General features: G+C 38.5%; 2 protein-coding genes across 6 annotated transcripts in view; both read right to left on the bottom strand.

The window, feature by feature from the left end:
* On the bottom strand, positions 1-23,494 carry CCT2 (chaperonin containing TCP1 subunit 2). The gene is made up of 16 exons (XM_068935378.1): positions 14,375-23,494; positions 13,135-13,209; positions 12,588-12,653; positions 12,378-12,489; positions 11,428-11,504; positions 10,288-10,400; positions 8,856-9,058; positions 8,566-8,666; positions 8,350-8,477; positions 6,168-6,271; positions 4,251-4,370; positions 3,494-3,622; positions 3,302-3,405; positions 2,118-2,217; positions 1,052-1,193; positions 1-327 (listed from the first exon to the last, which is right to left on the bottom strand). The coding sequence occupies exons 1-16, from the start codon at positions 14,375-14,377 to the stop codon at positions 297-299; spliced, it is 1,608 nt and encodes a 535-aa protein (XP_068791479.1). The 5' UTR covers positions 14,378-23,494; the 3' UTR covers positions 1-296.
* The window catches only part of FRS2 (fibroblast growth factor receptor substrate 2), a 55,805-nt gene continuing 50,747 nt past the window's right edge, over positions 21,069-26,126 (bottom strand). For all 5 annotated transcript variants that reach the window (XM_068935397.1, XM_068935386.1, XM_068935417.1 and 2 more), the window contains one exon: positions 21,069-25,743. In XM_068935397.1, coding sequence (XP_068791498.1) covers positions 24,793-25,743 — 951 coding nt within the window. In that variant the 3' untranslated portion in view covers positions 21,069-24,792. The remainder of the gene's footprint in view (positions 25,744-26,126) is intronic.

Here is a 26,126-nt window from a genome sequence, read left to right as displayed (position 1 = left end):
TTTGATGAATCCAATTTTTTTTTTTATTTCAGTGTATTTTAAGTGGAACCTGGAAAGGAACAAAAATAGGGTTGTATAAACCTGGGTATAAAACCCATGTTTTAATTGAAAGCGAATCTTCCCCACAACGCATAAACTGAAATAAGTTAAAAATCAACAGAAAACTGTCATTTCATGCCACTGATGGGAGACGCTCATCTTAAGCTTCTGTTCCATAGCCTCACAAGAACTAGATCATTTAAAAAAAAATTACTAGGTGAGATCTGGTCCACACATCATCAGGCATTGAAGAAAATTTAACATGGGCGATGGTCTGGGACGCGTTTTCTAGAGAGAAAAAGAAAAGTCAGAATGTTTTCCCCCACTGATGTCTACCTGTCATTCCCCCCCACAACTTATTTTTTTTTTTTTAGTTCATAGTTTATGTTCAATACTAGGTTTTATCTCACATCACAAAAGGCAGCATTCTGTAAGAGTTATGCACCAGCTCTGACCATGGTTTAAAAAAAAAAAAAAAAAAAGATTCAAAAAACAGTGAAAATTATCTTGTAGTAGGCATACGTGGGTTAACCTGCCCACAAGTGGAATTTCTTCCAAGCCTCATTTATAACAAATGGATTTTTTGTTTTAGCTGCAGATTCACTTCAGAAGCAGCTGGGAATTTAACTACCACCTTCGCCCACCTCAAAAGTGGAAAAAAAGGGACAAAAAAAAAAGCCAGTGTGATACCTTACATTTTGCTCAGCCAGAATTCACTTTTGCAGATATCCAAATACTATATATGGCACATGAGTAACTGGCAACTGAAGATTAACTAGGCAAGGCATGGGCATGCTAATCTAAGCATGCTACTGGCTTTTATTAAAAGCTTGTTCATAGCGCTAATGCATAATGCAAAACATAATCATATGAAATGAATGTTAGCATGTCAGATATCAGTATTCATTTCAGATAGAGTATTTTTAAACAAGACTTTTCTGCACAGCTACTTTTTCACAGAAGGTCATTCTAACAGTACTATAATTGACCAATGTAGATATTCTAATAATACCTTGGTGCCGCTTTAATAATGTCATCTACGCGAAGAATCATTTCTGCTGCTTCAGCTGCACTCAGCAAAACCTGTCTCTTGACTTGGAAACTTTCTGTTACTCCCAAGACTGCCATGTCTCCAATGATACCGTCCTTCATATCTTTAAAGAAAAAGACATTATGGGGTTTTTTGTGTTTGTTTTTAAGAACATTTTAAAAAACTGACAGCACGATAGCTTTCCTGCTCAACTGAACCATATTGATAGTAGGGGGAAATTAAAGTCTAAATAACTTTCACCTGAAGGTTAATGATTTAAGCTTATCTTGTTGCAACTACATACAAAGGTTTAATGTTGAAAACTTCATACCACTGGGAAATTGGTAATTGGTTTCATAGGTGGAAATCATCCTCTTCAAAAATGATAAAGGAATATAACAGATTGGATGGTTACATTCTGTGCAAAGCAGACAGAACTAACATAAATGTCCGCATTATCAGGTTGCTACACAAGCAAGTTAAAGTGACTAACTGCATACATCCTGAAACTTCTGCTCAATATGAAACACATCTACCATTGAAGCTCTTTAGGCCTAGTGTAATATATGAACTTGAAGTAGTAAATTCTTTACTATAGTTGTTCTTTTCAAGCATTTATTGCTATTCCAAGCAATAAACTGCAACGTTATTGACTACAGCAACAGAAATTTCCAGTTTATACAAATAGTTCATCTTCTATTTACCATCACTTTCTGACATTATTTGATCTTGTTCACCAGAGTAGTAATTGAACCACAGAACTGTGATGTAGAACCAACACTGTATCAAGGAATAAATTTAAGTTACCTGCAGAGATTTCTATTTCCCTGAAAACAAAATGAATTTAGAAAAAACAAACAGATTCACAGAGTAACAGGAGTGCGACCTGATAATGCAGGCTTTTAAAGAAGAAGAAAGCATGCACTGTGGCATTAATGTATTCACTTCTTCCAGCTGAATGCATCAGTGACAAACAGATGTGACAAAGTTTAAGGAGCCTAATCCACACCAAACACCAATCCAACAGAAGTAATATCAAGCTACTTACCAAGTCCATAAGTCGTTTTGCCCTCACTGTGAGCAGCTCTGAGCTGAGCAACCAAATCTGCACTGTCATAGCCAGCATTATCAGCTATGATTGTTGGGATCTAAGGGGATAAAAGCACTTTTTTTTTAATTACTATGCCTTACTACTTACTATCCCTGCATGAAACATGAAATATTTACTTTGTTATTACTAGTTTACTATTCACTTTTAAGAATGGTAAGTTTCAAAAACATGGCAGATGATCTGTTATAGTGATCAGAAGTTAGAAAAAAACCTATCAAACTACCTTTCTAAGGATGTTATTCCCTTTTGTTTAAGATATAGTTACATTGTAGCTGAGGACAAGAGTACATCAGTAGATTTGTCATTCAATTTCACATGAGCAGAAAGAAAAGTGTCTCCTCATTTATCATTTCAGACTAAAGCTGCAGAATTTGTTTCATTTTAAGAGCATAAGTTTGCTGGTAAGCGTTAACCACCAGATCATTCTCCTCACTGCCTAGGTGACACCTGCACAAATTGCACAGGCAGACAGCACACTGTGACTGAAGAGGTAATAATTCCCTAAGAAATTTTCCTATGCACTTTCATTTCCTAAGAAAGGTTTACCCTAATTTACAACAGGAAAACTGGATAGCAATTTTCCTTCAAAATGACAGGCTGTTAGCACACTATAAGCATTTTCTTTTAATACTTTTTTCCCAAACCAAGATGCAATCATCAATGCAAGTCTAGAAACTTCTAGATAGTGTTCGAGCACGAATAGAATCAGATAGTACTAGAGTATCAATATAAGACCATCAACGAAATCAGAGAGTTGCTCTTTTCTCCCCAAAATCAGTAGTCATATAAATCAGCAGTCAACTAAATCAACTGACATTTGTATGTGCTATTTCTGCTGCTCTTTTGACTGCGCACACAGAGAAGCAAAAACTAATAAGATGACTAACAAGTGAACACTGATAATTCTATAATATACCTAATTTTTAAAATACCTCATTTTAAAGAAAGAGAGTGGAAGATTTTTCCTATCCCTCACCCAAGATATATTGCTAAATTCCACTTCTTTGCTTCTCTTTCAAACTTCTGGTTTCCTAAAAGTAACTACTTGATGCCAGAAGTTAGTAAATAATCAGCTCTCGAAACTTTATGTCTATTCGTTCATCAGTTTGATTAAAACTTACCATTCTCAAAGCCTTTGCAAAAGACTCCATTGCAACAGATTCTTTGCCAGGTGTTCTGATGGCAAGTTCTGCAACAGCGTTAGCCATCAGCATCTCTGAACAACCTATTCATTGAAGACACACCAGTGTTTTATATCTGACTTGAATAATAATACAAAATGTACACTATGTACAAAGTACGTTAATACTCACCTCCACCATAAACAGTTCTGGTGTCCTTCACGGTCTGGGCAAGAACACAGAGAGCATCATGCAAAGACCTCTCTGCTTCATCTAGAATCTGCTGTGTTGCTCCACGCAAAACTATGGTGCACGCTTCACCTAAAAAGGTCCAGTGCAAAAAGATTTTTAAAAATTACTTCAACAAAGACAGACCAAGAGTTTGACGAGACACAGAAAGAGGCTACCACAAAGCATTTGTTTTACTATCACTGCAGTCAAGTTTTATGCAGACGGATAAATCTAGGGGGAAAAAAAGCATGACGACACTGCACAGGGAGAAAGCAATAATTAATACCACACTACTGTTTTTATCAACGAACTGCTGCAGAATACCTTCTTTAATAGAAAATGAAGATGTTATCTCAAAACAACCCCCTGGAAACTTAACAGTATTGGCACATATCAGAACAACAAGCTATGAAGTTCTTAAAGTATGACAGGTTGCTACTTTTCCTGCCAATTCAATCTACCAAGGTAAGTGTAAACAGCAGAAATTTTGGATCCCATCCTTACAAAAGTTTATGCATGAGTATAACGTTATGTAAATGAAAAAAAATTAACTATGAACATACATCTTTGCAGGATTCATGTTTTATTAAAGAGCAAGGCTTTAATAAGAATAGTTATAAGAATCATTCCAAATTTCTTATGCCAACTTGGTAACTGAACGGTGTTAAGGTAGGGTAACACCAATGCTGCAATGTGCCGTTAATAGTAAGACACTTACCCATAGCCACTCCAGAGAAATGAATGAGTTTATCTTCACCAATCATGACTTCTTCAATTAGCTTGCAACTTCCTAGTTTTACTAGCTCAGGATGATCAAAGGTGGATGCGATTTCACCACCTACAAATGTAACATCACACTATAGTCAACGAGCTCAAGATGAAAGCATCCACTGCAGCAGGGATTAACCAAGAAAAACAAAATCTGATGAAAATAAAAATCATCTGCATAATTGCCCAAAAATAAATTTAAGGTAACAAAACAGATAAGCCAAGTTTTTCCAATGTCAGCATAAGACAGTGTTGTTGACAAGTCCTTAGAACATCAATATTTTGTTTTATGCCACAAAAACTACAACAGCTACAATGCTTCTGAGTTCTCTCTGGATAAGAGACTGTGTTGATATATACCAACCCTGAAATGTAAATAACGATGATCTGTTTAAACTTTTAGTAGCATTTACAGTTGAAGTACTTATAAAATACTAAATCAAATCCGCATGTTTTTAAACTTGTGTCTGTGCCAGCATTCCTTTTGTTTGCTTGACTACACGGCTGAAAAAGACTTGCCACAACTGTCCCGAATCAAGAGTCTGGTGGTACATTATAGCAGCCATGTTGCATGCTATCCATAAACTGCTCTAATCCTCTATTGTAAACAAAAGGGATATTAGAAAGAGCAAACTGCCTCTGGATGGAATACTGTTCTATTACTTCACTCTTCCCATTAGAGGATTACTTACGGGTATTCATTCCCAGTCTATGTACTTTTATTCCACATTAGCTTGCAGTGCTAGTGGTCTAAGGCAAGACAAGATTTGCAGGTAGAGAGAGAGTTTGTGCTTAAGAGCTTCCCTGATTTTTTCAGCTATACTACTTGATCCAATATGGTCCACCAGCTCTGCCTGTAAAAACTGTTTTGAATTTGTTCGAGCATAAGCGATGTTCCTCTCACTGAAGCATCTGCCTATGTCAATTTACCTAAAGTTGGAGTTGTATGTACCTGTCTGTAATTTTGCTAAGCTAAACTACAGCCAGTATCTTTTTCTTTCTCCCAACAAAGCAAGTTCTCCATTCTCCTGATTACATTAGTATTCAGTTTTTGATTATGTTCCAGCTAACCAGTTCCAGTTACTGCTAAATAACTTAGGCAACCAGAATCATCTGCAGCCTTCCCAGAAGCTGTTTCATTTTCACTAGCTACTAGAATCATGTTGACACTGTTCACTACTGAATATATCCTACAATTGCCCATGTTATTTGAAGTCTACCTCAAATTGACTACTCCGGTCCACGTTTTTAACACAGAATGACTCTAGTCTTCTGTATTGTTACAATCAAACAACTGCCGTTTATAATAAAATGGTATTAATGAACCTGTAGATGCGTCATCTCACGTTTCCTAAGTTTCATCTTAGCCACAGAAAACAAACACTTTGGTAGTTTATCAAGCAGGGACTTATCTGAAAATAGGTATTTTTAAAATATTAAAGAAAAATACTAACTAGCACACTAAATGCGGAATTTTATTTCACAGCATTAAGAACCTTTATTCACAATTGCTAGGGAAAAATATTTTTGAATCAGTGTGCAGGGAGGACTCAGAATCAAAATGAACATTTAAAATGTAAAGAATAATACTGAAGACAGAAAACGCGCTAACCGCTGTTGAAGCAGTACTGAAATTCATACAATAGCTGTTAATTCAACAAAATAATTTCAGTTACTCTTGGTCAACTTCGTAAGGCACTCCATGTTTGTACTTCAAAGTAATGCTCGTTCTAAGCAGTTTTCACATTCACAGATTTGCTTAACAGTTAAAAGAAAGTACAAACTAGTCAATCAAGCAGTAATATTTAGTAGAGATCAACAAATAACATGACTTTGCCAATGCAGTACTACAGCACGTTCTCCATACCTGTAACAAGAGCCAGACGTTCTACACCAGCAAAGTCTGCATGTTCAATAGCCATAACACCAGCAGCCCCAAAGAGCTGTTCAGGATAGTTGTAAATCAGCTGTCTACAATTAAAACATAGGCACATGTTCACATTACACAAAAAACAAACCTTTTAAAACACCACCATAACAAAGGATATCTGATTCTCAGCAACATATACATGGACAGATTTCTAGAAGTGACAGAAGCAGTCAACATGTGAGGCACGCAGAAAAAGTCACTCCATGCAGAAACAAACAAACAGCAGTGACAGGAAAACACATTAAAAACTAACAAACAAACCAAAACAGAGTCAAATAGCTATAGGTCTTTGAAATACACTGCCCCTGAAGACACACTGCCACTGCACACGGACCCATATGCTTTAAATTCCAAATCCTCTGATTGCAAGCACCTAGTGGGCATTTAGTTGCCCATTACTGGGTGCACTACAATGTGAAAAGAAACGTCTTTAATTCCTTCACCAATACGAAACCCAAATAGCACAGACTACAGGAACAAGAAATTCCAGTCTTGCAATATATACAGACAGCAGATCAGAGAGAGTATGTGCTTCTGTATTTATAATTATACATAAAAATGTATCTTTATTAAAAGTAGCCATCCAAAGCAGGGTCAATAACCATTTAGAAGGGCTATGCCAAATTATTTTTTTCCTTTCTAAATTAGAGATTGAGAGTGTTGTGGAGATTCGGCAGGAGCTGGGAGGTATCATCTCTCTCAAAAAAAGATGCTTTTGCTCTGTCTTCAAAGGAGACAACTGGCATTGCTGGGTAAATATTCCTAATGGATCCATAATAGGCTTGACCGCCACCAAGCATCTTGTCAGTGTTATTTAACTGGCTAATGCTTACAGTATCTGACACAGAGATAGATCTACAGCATGCCTAGAAGCAGAGGTCCATTTATCAGTAAATAAATGAATAAAACCAGAAGTCAGAGTCAACCTAATTGGATTGCCACCAGCCTCATTACAACAGCTGACTGCTACTTGATTTTCCTTAGGACAACCACCTTTATTGCAAGCATAGTAGATGACAGGGATGGAGTCTCAATTTTTTTTTTTTTTTTTGCCTACCTCAAAGGATTCTTCCATCTGTTTAATTATAGGACTGCTGACTCCTTTATATTTGCACCATGTCCATTGGACACATACTGGTTTTACATACACTTGAAGATAACATATGTGAAACATGACATAGGTAAAGGGACTATAAGATCCACAAGTGCATAGTAGTTCTCATAAATATCTAACATATATTTTGAAGATGTATTACAAAATACACTACGTCCTGAAAAAGGAGATCTTTGCTACCGTGGAAAGCAACGCCACTCTTGAAATTCCTTTGGCGTGGTGCTAGCTAATCAGCTTCCTAGCAGACTACACCAACTAGACCACACACTTGAAATACCAACTATCAAAGTTGCTCATATGTATGGCAGCTTCGTTCAGATGCAAATTACTGAAAGGCAGAAGTATTTCTCGTATCATTAAATAACCAAAGGATTTTTTGCACTGTGATACTTTAATAGAGACGCATACTGCTAATAAAAATCAACCATTTGGATTTTGACGTTTCTTGTGACCTGAAAAAAATCACTAAATTAAAATGGTTATCTTCCATACTTCCAAAGTAGTCTGTAGAAGGTTCATAGCAGGAAGCACAGAGCCCTCTGAAACCGCCTTGAATTTGGAGCAGTACTCCAGCACCAGCATTTTAATGAAGGATAAAACATAGCTGGTTCAATTTGAACTAAATGTATTCAGCAGCACAGACTCTTTCAGTACCAATTTCCCTCCCTCAAAGCGGGGTAACACTACTGTCATTTATAAGTGAATAAATACGTTAGCATAGAAGTATGGTGACATTGCTTCCCTTACTCCAAGCTTTCAGCTGGTTAAAACATGGACCCCCAATTAACTAAAACCTTTAGAAAAAGGGTGGAGGGCGGGAAGAGGCAAGGGAAGCACAGAAAGAAATACTGGCCTCACTGAAGTTAATGAATTATTAAGCTACCCATAATACATCATTTTACAGATAGGGGCATAACAAGTGTTCTTCACGCTCACACAATATTAAAATCTTGCTACTTTGTAATTGCATTATAAACTCTACCCCTTTTCCAAGGAAATGCATACCTGTTAATAAAACAGTTTATTCCATGCTTAAGAATACGCTCTACCTTCTCCTTCATTTTTTCTTTTTCTGCCTGTTCTATTTCTGCAACCTTTGCTGTAGAGTCCACTCTAACCCGAGAGCCAAAAATCTAAATTGAAGAAAACAAAGAGTTTAGTCTAAAAATTAATTCCTTTCACAAAAAAAAGTTGTTTCAAAATAGCAGTTCCATCACATACCTTAATCTTATCTGTATCCATACCAGTATTTGCAATAAGAATCTTTGCATTTTCGATTCTTTTTGGTTGATTTACACCAATCTTCTTGTCAAGTAAAAAGCCTGTAGTAGTAGGAAGATCTTATAAGACTTCAGATTAAAAAAGAACAGTTCATCTAAATTACAAAAACTGATATTGATTATTCAATTTAGTAATAACATAGCGTTTCCTGAAACAAATTTGCATACACATGTGTAACTTTAACTATTTCTTTTTTCAAGTGCACTATTAGCCAACGTAAAAAGACTTACCTTCGTCTAAGTAAGAATCAGCCAAACTTCCACCGAGTTTCTTGATAACATGAATAGCTTCCAAGTTACCAGAACCTTTCAACCTAAGAACAGCTTCTACAGCTAACTTGACAAAGTGATCTTTATGATGAGTTAGTAATTTTGAAGAAAGAGTAGTTCCCGCAATGTTCATCAAATCTTCACGGAATTTCACTTCATCATCACTAAAATAAAGTGAGTACAATTAAACTGGAAACTCTGAAGCCTTAGCTATGACTAACCCATCATGGTAAAGCCTCCCTCTGCTTTTTCTAACCTCCATCTATCTGTATCATATTCCATTTCGAGGAACGATAAAGAGAATTCCCCCAGTGTCTCAGAACATAAACTACTATCTGAGATATGAGTTCAATTAAAGTACCTTGTGAAAAGAAGTTTATTTTCCTGCTAGCAAAAAGACATACATACGCGTATGTATATACTTAACGGATGACATTTTGACACCTGCGTTTCCCATACATATGAGCAAAAGTTATTTACACTGACTAGTTTAACATACATATTTCAAAACACTTTGCAAAAGTAACATCCCTACTCATTTTGAAGCCAGAGAAGTCAAGAGATGAAATACTTTTTGAAATTTAATTATATTTTAACCTGTTTTCGTCAAAACGCTGTTGTTAAAACAAGGACAATTAACAGTAACTAACAACAATTTAGTCTTACAATGACTTAGGAAAATTGACCTGATTTTGCCAGTTTGGTAAGATACCATGGTAACAGGTATTCTGTCATCAACTTTTATGTCAAGATGTCACCTCACTGAGACTTCTGACTGGGAAACGTGGTAGCACATTTAAAATCTATTCTGCTCATGAGCAGAACAATAAATTGCACAGCTCACTAAGTCAAACACCAGGAACTGTTTCTTCCCAGGTTCTCTAAATAACATAGTAAAGAAGAAGAAGCACCAATTTCTAGCTAAGACTTTCAAAAATCTCTCACTTCAAAATACATTCAAGCGTTTGCATTGGACTACTGAATTGGTATCTGTGATGGGTAATTTTTTAATAAGTAGTTTAAATTGACGGTTTGAAGAATAAAACCTTTGCTCTCAGTTTTAAACAACTTTCAAGGCATCTGGAAAAAAAATAAGCACATTTAAAATCAGAGTATAAAATACAAATTAACAGCTCAGATTTTTATTCTGGGCAGCAAGTCATTGCTCATACGTTTCTGTACATCAGAAATAATTTTAAGTAATTTCACAAAGCTTCCGTAGTCCATCTAAGAAAAAAGGCTATTTTTTCTTTAACTGTTCACATCAATCATACATTCAGCCCTTACACTATTCAAAGCAACGTGAGGAATTTCCTAATGTTATATAATTCTCTCCAACGTTTTAATCTTGAACAGTTTACATAGGGAGCTATTGCAAATGTACATTACTAACCCATGATCCACAGCAGCTTTCAAAAGAGCGTCCCTTGAAGCTTTTGTGGCTGCTCTCCAACCTGCAATAATGGTCTGAGGATGAATCTTCTTCGAAATCAGCAATTCTGCCTCCTATTTAAATAGAATTAATAATTATTTTATTTCCACCATATATTTAGAGTAATTAGGAAAAACATTTCAGAGCAATCAGAAAATTCTGAATGTAAACAGAAGCCAAACAGCTATAACAATCCAATTAAAGTGGACAACTAAAAGGAAGGGAGAATATTCTAGTCACTGTATTGCCCGTTTTTCCAATCTAGACAAATGGGATCTGCCCTTGGAATATCTTGTAAAATTTTGGATTAATAAAAACCATAGCTGTCATATGAATAGCAACCAGACACATACTTAAAAAGAGTTATCTTTCACTTCATGGGTGAGATCAGTTTCCTGTTCACTTATACCTGTAACTCAAGGGGTAGTTGGAAAAAAAATCTTAAAACTCCATTTCTGCAAGGAAATCAGCAAGTTGAACAATCACTTCTTAGATGCTCTTGATCTTGATCCAGGAATCACGGCCACTAAATTTACTGTCAGAGTTTGGTTAACAAGAACTCCTCACTTTTAAAGTCTCTTTCCTATTATTTTCAGATTTAGAGTTTGGCAGCATTCAGCACGCACTGTTTAAATAAACAATATGAATCGATGTCTCACGCACAGAGGAATAATATTTAACATACTTTTTTTTTTTTTTAAACTTTGTGGAAAAGGATTTTAAAGGACTGAACATCAAAACTAAGCAGTGCTGCATGCTGCTCAGTGCAAAATCCAAAAAGTCAGCTATAGCAGTGTGACCACTTTTGTATTTTACTTGCATAATGAATGTGAGAAAATAAGTTTCAAAAAGGTACCAAGTTAAAATAAGTTGTGAAGTTATAAAATAATAACACAAGGAATTGAGATTTAAAATACCAAGAAGAGTAAAAAGGCAATATCTAAGGGTTTTTTCCCTATCAAATTGAATAGCACTGTAAAAAGCCTTGCTATACTCTGAGAACCTTCTTCATAAACCTCAATTAATGGTACTGCCTCTTATTGCTGTCTCAGGACTACATTGCCAAACCTAGAAACATCTGAAAAAATTGTAATACATCACCCTCAGTAATTCAGCTGCCAACACAGTAACAGATGTAGTTCCATCACCAACCTCATCATCTTGAACCTTTGACATATCTTTAAAAAAAAAAAAAAAAAAACACTCTATTCATGTCTTGATTCAAAATACCATGCTCAAAGGTACCAGCTTTAAGTACAAATATTTTTATCTCACGTCAGCTTGGAGAAGAAAAAAGAATCTTGTTCCTAGATGGTTTAAAGAGGCTGTCAAGTTATAGCCACACAACAACTAGAGATACAAATCAAATTCAGCATCCTTCAAACGACTGCTCCTCATTTGCAACCTACACATCAATTCTGGCCTGCCAACGATCCAAAGTTACTCTGTCCATTCCCAAGGAAGGTCATCAAGAGGAACTAAGGCCAGATAGAAGCTCTGAGGTACACACACAGGATCACAGAATATGATAACCACATACGTCACATGAACTGTTGACAAACAAGAACTCAGCAAACACAGCAGACTACTCAGGGTGCTGCTCGTCATTAGAACTGGACTGTTTGCACATTAAGACAGCTGATGACAAGGGTAAACTCTGTCCAGAGAACACTGTAAATCAGGTAGCAAAGAGATTTAAATTGGGGAGAACCAGAGAGCACCCAGTACATTTTTGCTCCTGTTTTACTCAAGAAGAAAGAAAGGCATAGAGCTGCCTTCTGTCCCTTCTGGCTCCTGGGACAAAGGAGGGTCGAGGGAAAACAACGTCACTATGTCAGAACAGTCTTGCAAGAGCAGCATATACCTCAATTTTATTCTTGCAGAGTTCTGAAACTCTTGTAATATTCCCGTGTCCTTACTTCAAGAATTCCTCTCCTCTTTCCTTTAATTTTTCATGCTATTTGAAAAATCTTATTCTAAGGACAACTACAAAATAAAACTACAAACGGAGAAGTCCGAAATGCAGCAATGGCAAGCAGTTAAGAACTCACCAACCAAGACCTTTGCAGCTGGGTTGTCAACTCCAATAGCTTTCAGGATGGTTGCACCATCATTGGTCACTGTTACCGTGCTATCTCTTCCAGTACTTAAAAGAATCTTGTCCTACAAGATGCAAGATTTAGAATAGTGCTTGAAAACATACTGTAACTATTAATACTACTTTTACAGGTATGATATCCGAGGACTTGTAGCTATCTTACCATGCCTTTAGGTCCCAGAGTGCTCTTGACCAGGTCACCAATAGCAATAGCACCAACAAAAGATGACTGAAAGGAAAACAAATATACCTTAGGAAAAGTTTTTTTTCTACTCTAAAACAAGGAGTAAACGCTAGACTATCGCTTCCAATGGGACATCTTAAGCCAACCCTTCCACCGCCATACTCCTTTCAGCAGGATATGGTTCCAAGTTTTTTTTAACTGCTACATTTTGATAACTAGACCAAACAATTATCTTCACAGATCATAAGAGCATGTCTCATGACGGAAAGAAAAGCCTTTCAATGAACGTCAAGCTTCTGATCTAAGGAATAGGTTACTTCGTTTCTTAACCTTCACAACGTTTCCTAAATGTTCGTATAAAGAAAACATTCCTCCTACTTCTATCTCCTGTTCACAGACATGTAACAGGACTAATAGCAGACAGTTGAAGTTCCATATTACCATAAATTAAAAGCACGTTTAATAGGAGAAAACATCAAGCTTAATTACACAAAGTGTTATCAGTTTCTTAGAGAATTAAACTTACCAATCGAGCAGTTTCTGCCTTTTCTTCATCTGCACCTGCCTTGAAAATATTCACGGGAGCAAGGGAAATGGATGCCTAAAGGGAAAAAAAAAAAAAAAAAAAAAAGAGTTAACATCAGAAGACTTTTATAGCTTTAGTAAGACGCATCACAGGCACTAACAATCCAGAACATCTTTTTTTTTTTTTTTTTCCTTAAAGTGTTCTATTTCTGTACTCGTCCATTTGGTTTTGATAAAAAGTATACTCAAAAGTATACTCTCCTAAGTTCTCTGCTGCGGATGCTATGTGATAATCATAATATCTACAAGCCTGGAAGGCTTCGACCAGTATCTTACCTTATAGCAATCTCTGTGTTGCTGTCCTGTGTGGCTCGACATCAGAGCCAGACAAAGCAAAGGTACGTAAAATCAGTGGAATCTAAGAAATCTGGCTACTGAGCACATCAGCGCTTTTATATTTGTGTCAAAATCTAATTCTTTATGCTTTCATTTCCATGCAAATTATATTTGCAGTAATGAATACACGCTTCTGAAATAAAAACTAATACTTATTTAACTCCTTGAGTTCCTTGTCAGTCAGGAAATCCCAAAACGGCAAATGTTTCAGCCCTCCTAATACAACTCAGCGGCCTTTCACTTTGCTGCGTGATCAGCACACGATTTTTGCTACAGGCTTCATGTCCCTTACAACACCGTCTTGACAAAAAATACAAACAAAAAAATAAAAATAAAAACCGGCTATCAAGGGTGCGGTAGGAGACTCCGCACGGCATGATAGCGGCTCTCAGCACGTCAGGGGCCTTTAAAAGCAGGCTTTCATGCCCGAGCACACGGCTCTGCCTCTCTTTTTGGGGGGAGTAAAGAAGCGGCCTCCCGCCCGCCTCCCCGTCAGCCATGCTGCGGGCGGCCGGCGCGGGCGGGCCGCGGGAACCTCTCCTCCAGGCCGCCCGCCCGCCCGCCCGCCCGCGGGCCCCGGGAGCCTCCCCGCGGCGGGTCCCAACGGGCCCCACGCGCCGGCCCGGCCCGGTCGCGCCCTAACGGCCGCTCCGCGCGCGCTCTAGAACCTTCCAGACCCAACGGTCCCCTCCCCCCTTCCCCCGCGTGAGCGCCGCAACCGCCCCCGGACAAAGCTGGCGAGGGGAGAGGGAAGAGGGGACCGCCAGGCCCTCGCGCGAGTATGTACGAGCGGAGCTGCCCCACGGCCGCGGCCCCGCGCCCCTCCCCGCCGCCCCGGGACTCGCCATGGTGCCGCTGACTCCGCCGCCGACCGTCGTCTCCCACGCCCGAAGAGTCAGCGCCCGGCCGCCGCCCCACCCCCTGCCCCCCCACGAGCCGCTCCCGGAAGTTGCGTCAGAGGAGCGGCCGCTTCCGCCCGCGGCGGCAGCGCGCAGCCTTCTGGGAGCGGCGGCCGCGGCCGTTGGGGAGGCCGTTAGCCCGCCGCGGGGCCCGGGGCCCTGCAGGCTGGTCGACGAGCGAAGCTGAGCCGCCCCGCCGCGATCCCTCCCGCCACCACGCGCGGCCTTGGCTGTGTTTGCCCGCGTCCCCGTTGCGGGGCCCTAGCGCAAGCTGTGCCCTGGGCACGGCTTTCCTGGAGCGCTGCGCGCGCAGCCGCGACAGCCGGCTGGCACAGAAACATCATTTGTTATTAATTGGGGGGCTCGCAGACCCTTTACCTCTTTTCCTTCGTTTTTTACAGCGGCACCTCGCCGACTTGCGTTCTCCCTGCGGTCCATCACAGCACGCCGATCCTTCTGCAAAGAGCTGTGACCTGCCAATTATTCCCCGTTTCTAAAGAAGCCTTCCTTCGACATAAGCAAAGGAGCTTGCAGGTGCCGCAATTTCTACCTTTTTTGGAGGTCGTTTCAGCAAGTCGTCAAAAAACATTTTAAATCCTGCTCCTGGCCTCTAAGCATACTGAACGGACAATTCCAGATTTTTGCTTTCTATTTTATCATCTAGGTTGCCAACCAAGAATAGTAAACAGAGTTAGATACAAAACTTTGCTTTGGTATTAAAGCACTGTTAACTCTTTTCGTGGTAGTTTTGGAGATGCGTAAGACCACGTCAAAACCCCTTATTCAGTCACTGCCTTTTCCACACAAAAAGTTTCTACCTGGTCATACAGGAAAAGTGAACTGGTTTTATATGACTTTCTTTTTTTTTTCCCAATAATTTGCTCCATCTGCTAATCCTTTTCCCAGCTGCTTAAAAATACCCTGTACATGTATTTGTTCTAGAAATTGAAGTCGCACTAGTTATAGTTTCCTACTTCCAGTTTGTTGGGTTTGAAGACCAAACCCTTTAGCAAAGGCACGTCTACCAAGCATAAAAATCTCCTGGGATGTATTCAAAACTGTTCAGTGTAGATTCAAATTGGCTGGATACAGAGAACTATCCCAATGGAGACAGCAAAAAAAAACACTATTAAAACGCTGCCAACTTTCACATCTATTTTTGGTCTTAAGTTTGTCAATACCAGGTTAGGATTTTTTTTTTTTTTTAACCAAAGTTGCTTGGGCTTCTTGTTGCATTTTCCCCAAAGGGTAAGATATGCTTTCCCGCTAATCTGGTTCTGAAAACTAGAGTACTAATTGAATTATAGTATCTTCATTTTTCCTTGTAGTTATGGAGAAAAGTTTTAGCTAAGACTGATAACCGGACTAAAACTTTAGCTATTTTTGTCCAGACATAGAGCATTCATAGAGATGTGCACTGAACTAACAATTCATTTTAATTCACATTTTCTGCTACTGTGCTGTGAGTTGGGGGAAAAAAAATATCTTAAAGTGAGCTTGGACAATTCACCCAAGTTTTGTGCTTCGGATTGTCCTGTAAAATAACCAGAGATGAAACAATAGCCTTTAACTAGGAAGATTATTTGCATTTAAGTATTAAAGAAAAGCAACGGCAACTATTACCACGGTCAAAGCTGCATGCACTATCTTAGTTCTGCCCGTTGAATAGGTACAGCCTTTAGAAGATCAAATACTCAGAAAACTCACTACACAGAATTTGCAAGTATGATTTAAGGTAGGTTTGATTACTAGTAAAGTATATGTAATAAAATTATGATTCATGAAGTGTAAAGTAACGATACCATCGTAGGAGGAGCTAAGAAGCAGTGTTAGCCAAAAATGTTGCTACCTCTCACCTCCAGCTGCTCAGTGAACTTGCCTCAGCTCTGCTTACAGTTTGTAGCGTCACAGCGTGAATAAAGCGACCCAAGGTATAAGTGCTCCATTTTAGTAGTCTCACAAAAGCAGAAACTCCTTAAATAGACACTAATGCTCAACTCCTCATACTGTGGAATTGCTGCCTAAGAGCAAAACCTACTTTGTAGATTACCACATCTCGTTCAGGCTTTAGTAGCAGCGTTTCAGTCCCAAAGACCATTGGACGTACCCAACAGCACAGGGTGGGTTGCTCAGAGAAGAACTCGGATTAAGAGTTCCACGCCCTCCGGACCTACCAATAACACTTTAATACAGATTCAGCCCTTGTGCTTACAGTTGAGCCATTAAGAACGCAGGAGTAACAGAGCAGCGCTGTTTCCTATTTTCTCCAGGACTAGTAATTCTGACACTGATCACAGAAACTAGTTTGAGGCTTATTTCAGTCATTTCGGCCATTTAAACCTTTAGGCAGATGTAAATTTGTGGAAGGAAAAGAAATAGACTCTCCACAAAATACAACTCTTTGGGTGATCCTCTCAACTGAAAAATTACAGATAGATTAGTGTGATTTATTTATAATGATTTTAACAGGGCAGCTTATGTCATTACTGGAAATGCTAATGCCATGTGTTACAGGTAGGTGGTTACGCCTTGGATCCTTAATACCGTATGCTCCGAGCAAATTTCAAGATGTTATTGCATAACAAAGCATCATTAGGTCAAGAATGTGAGGCATATACATGTTTTAAGGGGAATCACTGACAGTTTTGTTTCAAGTGCATGATGTTTCAGTTGCAATCATATTGCTACCATTTAATTTTGTAACTGCACACACTTTACCTACTGTCACATCATAACTGTTGCATCAAGCATTTCGACCAAACGTTACTGGAAAGTTTTCTTGCTATTTGAAATGAAGATGCAAAGAACCAAAGTTCCTACTTAATTCCATACTAACACGATTACAGTTAAGTGTGATAGATTAAGATAGACTCTTAAGCAGCCATTCAGGTTCGGAAGCTGAAAGCTGTTGGCCAGATACAAAACACTTCTTAAGAACCGAGTTTTCAGACTTCTAAGTTATCTAACTAACATTTTCCAAGAACTACTTAATGCTGTTTCTTAAGAGGTTCTGAAAACAAAGTATTTCCTAAAATTTCTCAGGTTTTGTTCATTTGTTGCCTAAAAACATCTTGTTTATTGAAATTATGCTTTAGAACAGGGACTTAGAAAGGAGGGAGAGAAAACACTGAATTTTGATAAATCACGACGTTATAGTCCCTAGAAGAAAGTGAAAAGGGCATTTGGAGAGGGCCTCAACCTTATTTTCTTACTGCATTCTTTCTGAATTTATCAGTACACTAAAAATTTGAGTTTTGTGAAATCTTAATCAACTAAAAAGGAGTACATTCAGTATGACACCACATGATCCAACAGTCTATGCACATCAGAAAGATGTGAAGGACAGAACACTGGTGAAAACAAAACTAAAGCTGTGAGAAAGGCTTCCAAACTCCAGGTCATCATGTTCTATTTCCTTACCACTAACAAAACATCAGTGGAATAACAAGGGGAAGGGAGAGGGGGAAAAAAAAAAAAAAACACACACAGAAATTCCCACTTAGCTAGGTACCTGTAACAGTGATTTAAGAAAAGCAAAAAGGTTTTTACTAACAAAATACAATACAGTAACACGAACAACAAACATCCTTCCCATCAGTAAACACTGAAGTAACCCACACATTATTTTCAATGAAAAAAATCAATAGTTTATTGCCATGCTACAATTTTTTTTTTTTTCAAATGAAGTTGGCACTGGTAAAGGGGACAATGTTGTCATAATACATACACATTTTTTTTAAATGCACATTTGGTAAGCTTTCTCAATAATGACAGTTTAAAACAAGTGAAATTAATTTTTTTAAAGGATGATTTGGAACAGCATAAAAATACACTCTTTCTGCATAGTACAGTATCACTTTTGTAATAAAAGAAACAAGGAATGTTTGTAAAAACAAGCTAATCCAACAGGGCAAGTTAACTGAAATTTTATAAACAATTTGGCAATGGTACTCCCACTGTTTAGACTTTTTTTTAATAAAAGAAATAAAAATCTAGAAAGCTACCTTTATACAAAGTTGCTATATTTATGCCTTTAAGTAGGAAAAAACATTTTATAATGCAAATTAGAACATACAATAATCTTACAATATCATACAATGTAATGACAAGAAAGGAACATACAACATAAGATTTTGGCCTTTGTAGAAATGTGTATTTCTGCATTTAATAAATGCATTTGTGGCACACTGGTGACTATTATATTCTTACTACTACCAGTCAACTTCCACGCTAGAACTGTATTCAGCTGTACTGTAACGGCAGGTCTGCAGTTTAGGTAAAAGTACAGACAATGGTTCAGGAGACAAACAGTGATGCTGCAACGGAATGAGATGTGACATGCAAAAAAGGCAACATACCTGCTGGTTGAGACATTCTACATTGTGGGATACCCTATGACACCATTTTCTTTCTTACCAGAGCATTTCTTATACATTCAGTCATCAAGTACCGAAGTCTTACAAGTGAGAACATCTGTGTTCAGGATTTGGCAAGTTTCAGGGAAAATACAAAGTTAGTACCAAATATATAATATATTATATATAAAACGTGGGTGTATGATATACACATATTCTAATGCAAAAAAACTGCATTACTGTGGAGTTAAATTTGCCGAGATCCATTCCTCAGTAACATAACCATTAAAAATACAGGTGTAATCCTGGTCTTTCACACTTCAGAATCACTTCCTCTTTCATACATAATAGTTAAATCAATATATATGCAAGTATGACTAAGAAATCAAAATTCACATAGTAATCTGAACTCTGACCACAACAAACAGGATTTTTTCAGTACATTAGATATATTTATACAGTATTTTTAGACCATTTCTGAAAAACTTGACCGACCAGGTCCTCCTAACAAAGCTGTTATTGTCAGCAGAACTCGATTGTGTAGCAACACATCCAGTGGCCCAAGTCAACACACACCATTCATTTGGCTTCAAAGGATGCTACATGAGGCCCAAACAAGCTCTGGAAGGATCGCCCTACTAACAAAGAAGGTTCCCTAATGACATCAAAGCTCCTACCTCAGACTTCCTTTCCTACCGCCCAAGGGAAGGACTGCGGCAAGGGACATGCTGGCCTGGGGCAATCCGGGATGTTTGCAGGTGGCACTGGGAACGACCCTGTACGGCACAGCCCCAGCAGCAGGGAGTGGCAAGGTGAGCTTCACGGCACCTGGCACCTTCGTACTAAGGCTTCTCATCGACAGCAGAGGAGCTGGCCCTCCATGTTATGATCACTCCATCGTTCAGTCACCACAGGTCTAACTGGGACCCCAAGGCATTAAGTACTTTGCAGACACAGAGGAAGACAGCCCCTGTTCTGAAGGGCTCAAGCCTATTTCTTAATCATATTTTTTACATAATCTCCTTTGTATATACACATATTTGCTACATAAAATAGAATTACACCAAAGTAATGGATATAGCAGAAGACATTGCCACAATATATGTATATTACCACACTAAATAATTACTAAAACTGCAAGAAAAATTTCAAATGCCCTTTGTAATATATAAAAATATAGACACGTCCAACACCTGTTTCATGAACTTTAAAGGTAACTTTTTATCTCATATTCTATCAGTCCACCTACATACTTCCAAACAAAACACTGCGTTAATCTGGAGTAAACATCATGTTAGGATAATAACCTAATAAAACATCTGACGCTTAGTCATACTTTACAGCATAGTATTAGAAGGAATAACACATACGTGGTCAGAGTTACAGCTGCTATGGGTTTTTTTTCCTCCTTATTCACTTAGCTTGCCCAAAAGAGGAATTTCTGAAGGTTGTGAAATCACCTTAACTCAAGGCTGTCTTTTTAGTATTTATCACGTACGAAGGACATTAGCAACCTTGACTCCATCTTAACGCAGTTTTTTGCGGTGGAATTTCTTCTGTTTTGGGGGGGGGGGGTGGTGGTGGTGGTGTTTTTCTGGAGTGCATATGGATTTACAATAAGGTTATGGTAAATGAACTTATGTTTACATTATGTGAAGACTGTCGAATATAAATGCCTGAACTGCTACCTCAAGGGAACGATGAACAAGTTCTTCAATTCCAGAAATGCCTAATTCTATCTATCAAACTGGAGGACCAAGCTTCTTTTGGTTTCTTGCGGGGAAAATTGGGAAATTTCAAATTTAAGTCCACTATGGACTCCTAGTCAATCAGTTTCATCTATTTTGCAGCCGTAAACAAATTAGCACAGGGCAGAAATGGCATTTCATCACTGATTCCACCTTACATGAGGAAGAGAATACTGCTAAGAGAGGTCCAACTCAGACCCAACATTATATGCTCAAAGTAGTAACTGAAATTAATCAGAACTTGCATTTTTTACTTCGCCATCAGTGCATGTAGGCAACTTGCTCTTTCCTGATTCTGTCTCACTGTGAACATAGTTACATATAAAACTAAGACAAGTATAGCCATATTTCGAGCCAATGCACACGGGCATAAATCCAACAAAATCAGCTGCTAGTCTGTCCCCTGCAAAAGAGCAACCTTGTTCTGACATTGTTTCGGGCTTTGTACAGCTCAGACCTTTCTGTGGACCTTGTTACATCCAAATCCTTGTCAGAGGTTTAAACATGCAAAAATATCTAAACATCTCAGGAAAAAAAAAAAGGTATTTTATGATATGAAATGTTTATTTAAACACATACACTTCTAAGTCAAGTTTTGTAGACCTAAATAGGAACAGGGTTTGAGAATGCACACCATTACATTCAACACCTATCGTATGCAAACTGTACTCATCAGTACACCTGTATAGTTACTTTTTAAAAATATTCCTTGAACAAGAGCGTTCTAAGGATAGCTGAAGTTTTCAGAACCGTCTTTTTTCTTTTGTTTTATGGAGTCACTGAGAAACACTACAAAATTAAAATTGGACCTCTTCTTGGTACGAGTTTGAGAAGGAAAACAATATTTTCCTGATATAACTAATGGATTATATTCTCATCAATGGTATTTCCGATGCAATCTTTATTATGTATTTTTGGCCACTGCTCCAGCTTTACTATTTCTATAAATTGAAAAAGAACTTCCGTGTTTAAAAGGTACTCTAATTTATGTCTTTCTCAAATCACGGCACTGCAGGAATATCTACAGTTTAAGGCTTCCCCTAGTCTTATGTCTTACTTGAAGAGTAGCAGTCAATTGCCTGGTACGGATGAAAAGTGGAATGAAGTAGATCTTGCCATTTTCGCAGGACAAAAGTTCATGTAGAATTAACATGTCTCAATTATTAAAGAAAATTGTTACATATTTGTAACTTCTCGCTCTATACGCTTGTGAGCCCAAAATAAATATGATCTAAATACTGTGGAGACATTTAATTTGAAAACCGAACCCTAGATCTACAGACAGTAAGTCTAACATGACAACCTTTTAAAGAGACTGAACTGCAAAAATATTTACCAAGTCTCCAAGGGTAAAGTGCATTGCAACTACATCTACTGCAAAGGGCAGAAGAGGAGGAAAAGGAAAGAACGCTAAAGACGGGGAACAAGGACTACGCAGTATTTTTCCAGCTTACACAAAATGAGAAAGCATTATCCCACCTGCAGAATGAAAGAGGGTAAAAAGATGCCTGGAAAATATGGTGTCAGACCGGTTAACATAGTTAAGGCTATAGGCGGCTTTCCCTTAAATTCTGCCTGATGTATTTTCTACTGAAGATACTAACAAAACGCCAGGACTAAGCACTCAGAAAGCACAGAAGTTGAAATTTCACTATGTCCTCAATTCCAGGCACCAGAGTTCGGAAAACACCTCCTCACACACAAAGTACTGCGACTTGCAAACTTGCAGCAACATAAAAAAAATTACTCGGACCATCCTTTGCCTCTGAGACTAGTCAGTATAAATGCACAGGACAATGTACCGGAACTAAGGAGGAATACGTTTGCTTTCTGGAATTTCAGCAGGTCACTTACAAGGTACCTAAAGTCTCTTCCTCTATTTGTCAATTAAGAGTATTACTTCCCTGCCTCACAGGTATGTTTTAAGGAACAAATTAACCTGTACTTCTGAGACACTCATGCTATACAGATGAGGACCAAACATTTCTAGGCAGCTAGCTAGGTCAAACAGTTTTGCCTCAAAACACATGCTGCACGGTTAGTATGGCTCACAAATTTAAGTGAGCTATAAGCTAGGAACAAGCATCACACCAGTATCGTTAATCGTTAATATATTTCACAACACTTGGTAATCTCTCTTCAGCACAGACCAAGACCGGTCCACAGCTTAAGATGAGGCAATGGCAAAGATGCGAAGGAGCAGTAACACTGCAGACCTGCAAAATGCTCTAGCTAGTCTTTACCTTCTTGAGTACCAAGTTCTCCCCAGATGTCAATGAGCCCATCACAATACTATGCGTAGGCCGACAGTGGAATCACTAATGACAAGTTTTTTTGATCGCCTTCATTTTCTCATAATGGTCTCAATGACTCATCTTTCACTTCTGCAAATTGTTCTTTGTGCATCTGGTATTTCAGTACCATACAGTCTGTAAAGAATAATCAAAACCTTTCAGAGCAAAAAGGTTGCCTGATATTATCCCTTAAAGAAGTGACAAGGAACATGTATTTCAGGTGCTGTCACTGTTGCCACTACCAAACTGACAGAAGACCAAAGAAAAATTAACAAGGGAACAGGAACACACTCCAATTTACATGACTGGAAATAGTTTTTAGTAACACTTCCATTCAACTATTGCATGAAGACCCTTAATTCTTTTTCAGATCCTCCAATGGCTTTTCTTACACGTTTTCCTCACATACAGTTCAAGGGTTTTTTTTTGTTTGTTTGTTTGTTTTTTTCCAAACACACCAGTACACACAAGTGTCAGTTCCTTTGCAATCACTGGCTCAAGAGTAATCACTTCTGCTGCTAATACCCAGGTGTACTGGAAATACTGCCAGAATTCTAAAATTATTCAGAATTACAACAAACAAAACAACCAACAGCTAAGGGTGCATCTGGCATATTCAACAAAAGCATGCTACCTGGATGTACCTGTAACACTGAGCAGCTACTATTGTAACCAACTTCACCAACTGCAAAAGGAAAAGAAGTATGCTCATAGATAATACTACCTTCAGATAACTTACTACATATTCTTTCTAAATTAAAGTGTACTATCAACTATGGGTGCACATTGCTAGAACGTACAATTTGCTATAAAGAACTATCAAGTCCAGTACCCTGCCTCCCGTGTAACCTGTGTCTGATGCTTCAGAGGAAGACAATAAATGCATAATAAACCTTTCCAGTTGTGCAATAATGCATCCTGCTGGAGAGCTGGGATATTCCTGTCAGGCGTAAAAAAGTACAACACTGGACAAAGACAACCATTTGACCTCCCAAGAGTCTTTCTTTGTCAAATGCAGAGAATAAGACAAACACACAAACAACCCTGAACAGTAATAAAAGCTATGTACAAAATTTTGACTCTTAAAACAAGACATTATAGGACAGGTAAAAAGAAACACAACTGCAAAGGCAGGCAGGCACATCAAACTAAGAAATGACAAAAGAGCCTTAATACATACAGCCAACCTGTGAATTCCTTCACAAAAGACTAATGAGAGCAACGTTTTGTCAGATTTCAAAGGGAACTTGATACACCACTTGAAATTCTCTTCTGGCAGAAGTGACTTAAGGCTGGTTTCAGATGCATTTGCAGCTCTGATCAAGCAGGCTTTGATATGACCTCTCAGACATCACATAAGCTAAGGAATTTGAGGCCTTCTTGCCCATGTGGTCTTAAAAATAAAAATAAAAAAAAAATATATATATATATATAAAAACCGAACATAAAAGGTGTGGTGTTTCTATCCCTTGAGATGAACCAAGATATCTTGTGTAAGTCAAACTGAGTGAATTAATGAATTACATACATTTCACTCTGGAGGAGCCGTGTGAACGAAGACCGAGTATGAAGATATGGACCTTGAAAGATTAGGTTTACCTGCTAATAATGCACATATCAAGAGGCTTTGAAAAGTGTTATAAATGCCATTAATGACTACAGGCACCAGACCAGAATATTTATAGATTCAAAACTGGCACGTCACTCAGACTCTAATAAATTTAAAGAGGCACTGTGAAAGGTGGCGATGCTGCTATGCAGTAATTACTACTACTGTAGAACGAAATAGTGTTACTTAAATGAATATTTGCTCTACATTAATTCCCTTTAGTTAGACAAGTACATGAAGTATGCAGAAAAACTTCTATTAGTCTATAAAAGGCGTTCGTGTTAACAAATGCAAAGTACTTGTATCTTCAATTTTATAAACTTCACAAAAGGTGCAAATGATTTAATGCTTTCCAGGCTCACATAGGCAGGTCAGTACTGTTATGTCTAGTTTTCCTAGAAGTACCATCATCTCGGGGCAGTGCTTTTTGCAAGCTTGACATAGCAGCAGTTCTTTCAATGTCTATCACAGCATACAGCTCTGTGCGCCTGGTTGGAGTTTGCGGAAGTGGAGTGGTGGGGGTTTTTGGAGTCTGAGGGTTGTCGGAGTCACTACCACCTTCCAAGTCAACCTGTATATAGTTGAGCTGCCTGTGTTCTAAACTTGGACGCCTAATGTCAAAGTTGAAGACTGTTGGGGTACAGTCCCGACGTCGTGTAAATTCTACTTTATGAGCACTTGCTGGTACTGTTACATTCTCCGTATTGACATAATTATGCATTGGATCTAGGTTATTGTGGTAGCCATTCAGAGATGGGGTCTTTGGTCCTAAACCGTCATCTTCATCTCTACTCAGCTTGCGGGCTTCCCAAACAGGAGGCAAGGATGGCAAGTTCTCATAGTTCAATAACGCAGTTCTCCTTTGAGCAGAGTTGTTAATGTTCTGGGTATCCGAGGTACTGGTTGATGTCAGACGACCTCTCCTGACCCCTGAGGCACTAGGGATTGATAACCTATTTATGTTTTCATAAACCAGTTTATTGCCAGACGGTGTTTCTCTGCGTTCGTCGCTGTCGTACCCCGTGTCCCATTCAGTGTTGTTTGTGCTGCTGCCACTAACTTGGTCTCTCCCAAGTTGCTCCAGTTTCTCTCTTTCCATTAACTGCCTTTGAACAGGTGTTGGTCCTAAAACAAACTTGACTCCTTCAGGCTCTAGGAGAACCTGAGCGTCTCTGTCATCAGTACACATCTGATCTTCCTTCACTTTATTTGTTTCCGTGTTTGAAAGCTTTGATTCCAGTGGCGCATGCACACTTGATCGATTTTTTCTTTCCTCTTGTACCCCAGTAGTGTTGACGTAAGTGTGCACCTAAAAGGGGGGGGGGGGAAGGAAAAAAAAATTCAAACACTTCTTTTTTTTTTTTTAAATTTCATTCCTTCTTACTCTCCACTTTTTTTTTTTTTTTTTAAAAAGGTGGCTAGGGAGCAATTTAATTGCTGTTTTCGACCACTTAAGAGATGGTTAAAGAGAAGACAGAGCCAGCCCTTTTTGGAGTTGTCCAGCAAAAGGATAAGGGGTCACGGACACAAGCTGGAACAGGAAAAAATCTGACTACGTATTAGGGAAAAAAGTTTCACAGAGGAGAGCAGTCAAACATTGGAACACACACCCCAGAGACACTGAAATCTCCTTGCATGGAGTATTCAAAGCTTGATTGGACAAGGCTCCGAGCAGCCTGCTCTTAACTTCAG

Source organism: Struthio camelus, chromosome 1 (assembly GCF_040807025.1).
Source record: "Struthio camelus isolate bStrCam1 chromosome 1, bStrCam1.hap1, whole genome shotgun sequence".
NCBI lineage: Eukaryota > Metazoa > Chordata > Aves > Struthioniformes > Struthionidae > Struthio > Struthio camelus.
This window is presented reverse-complemented; position numbering and strand designations above follow the sequence as displayed.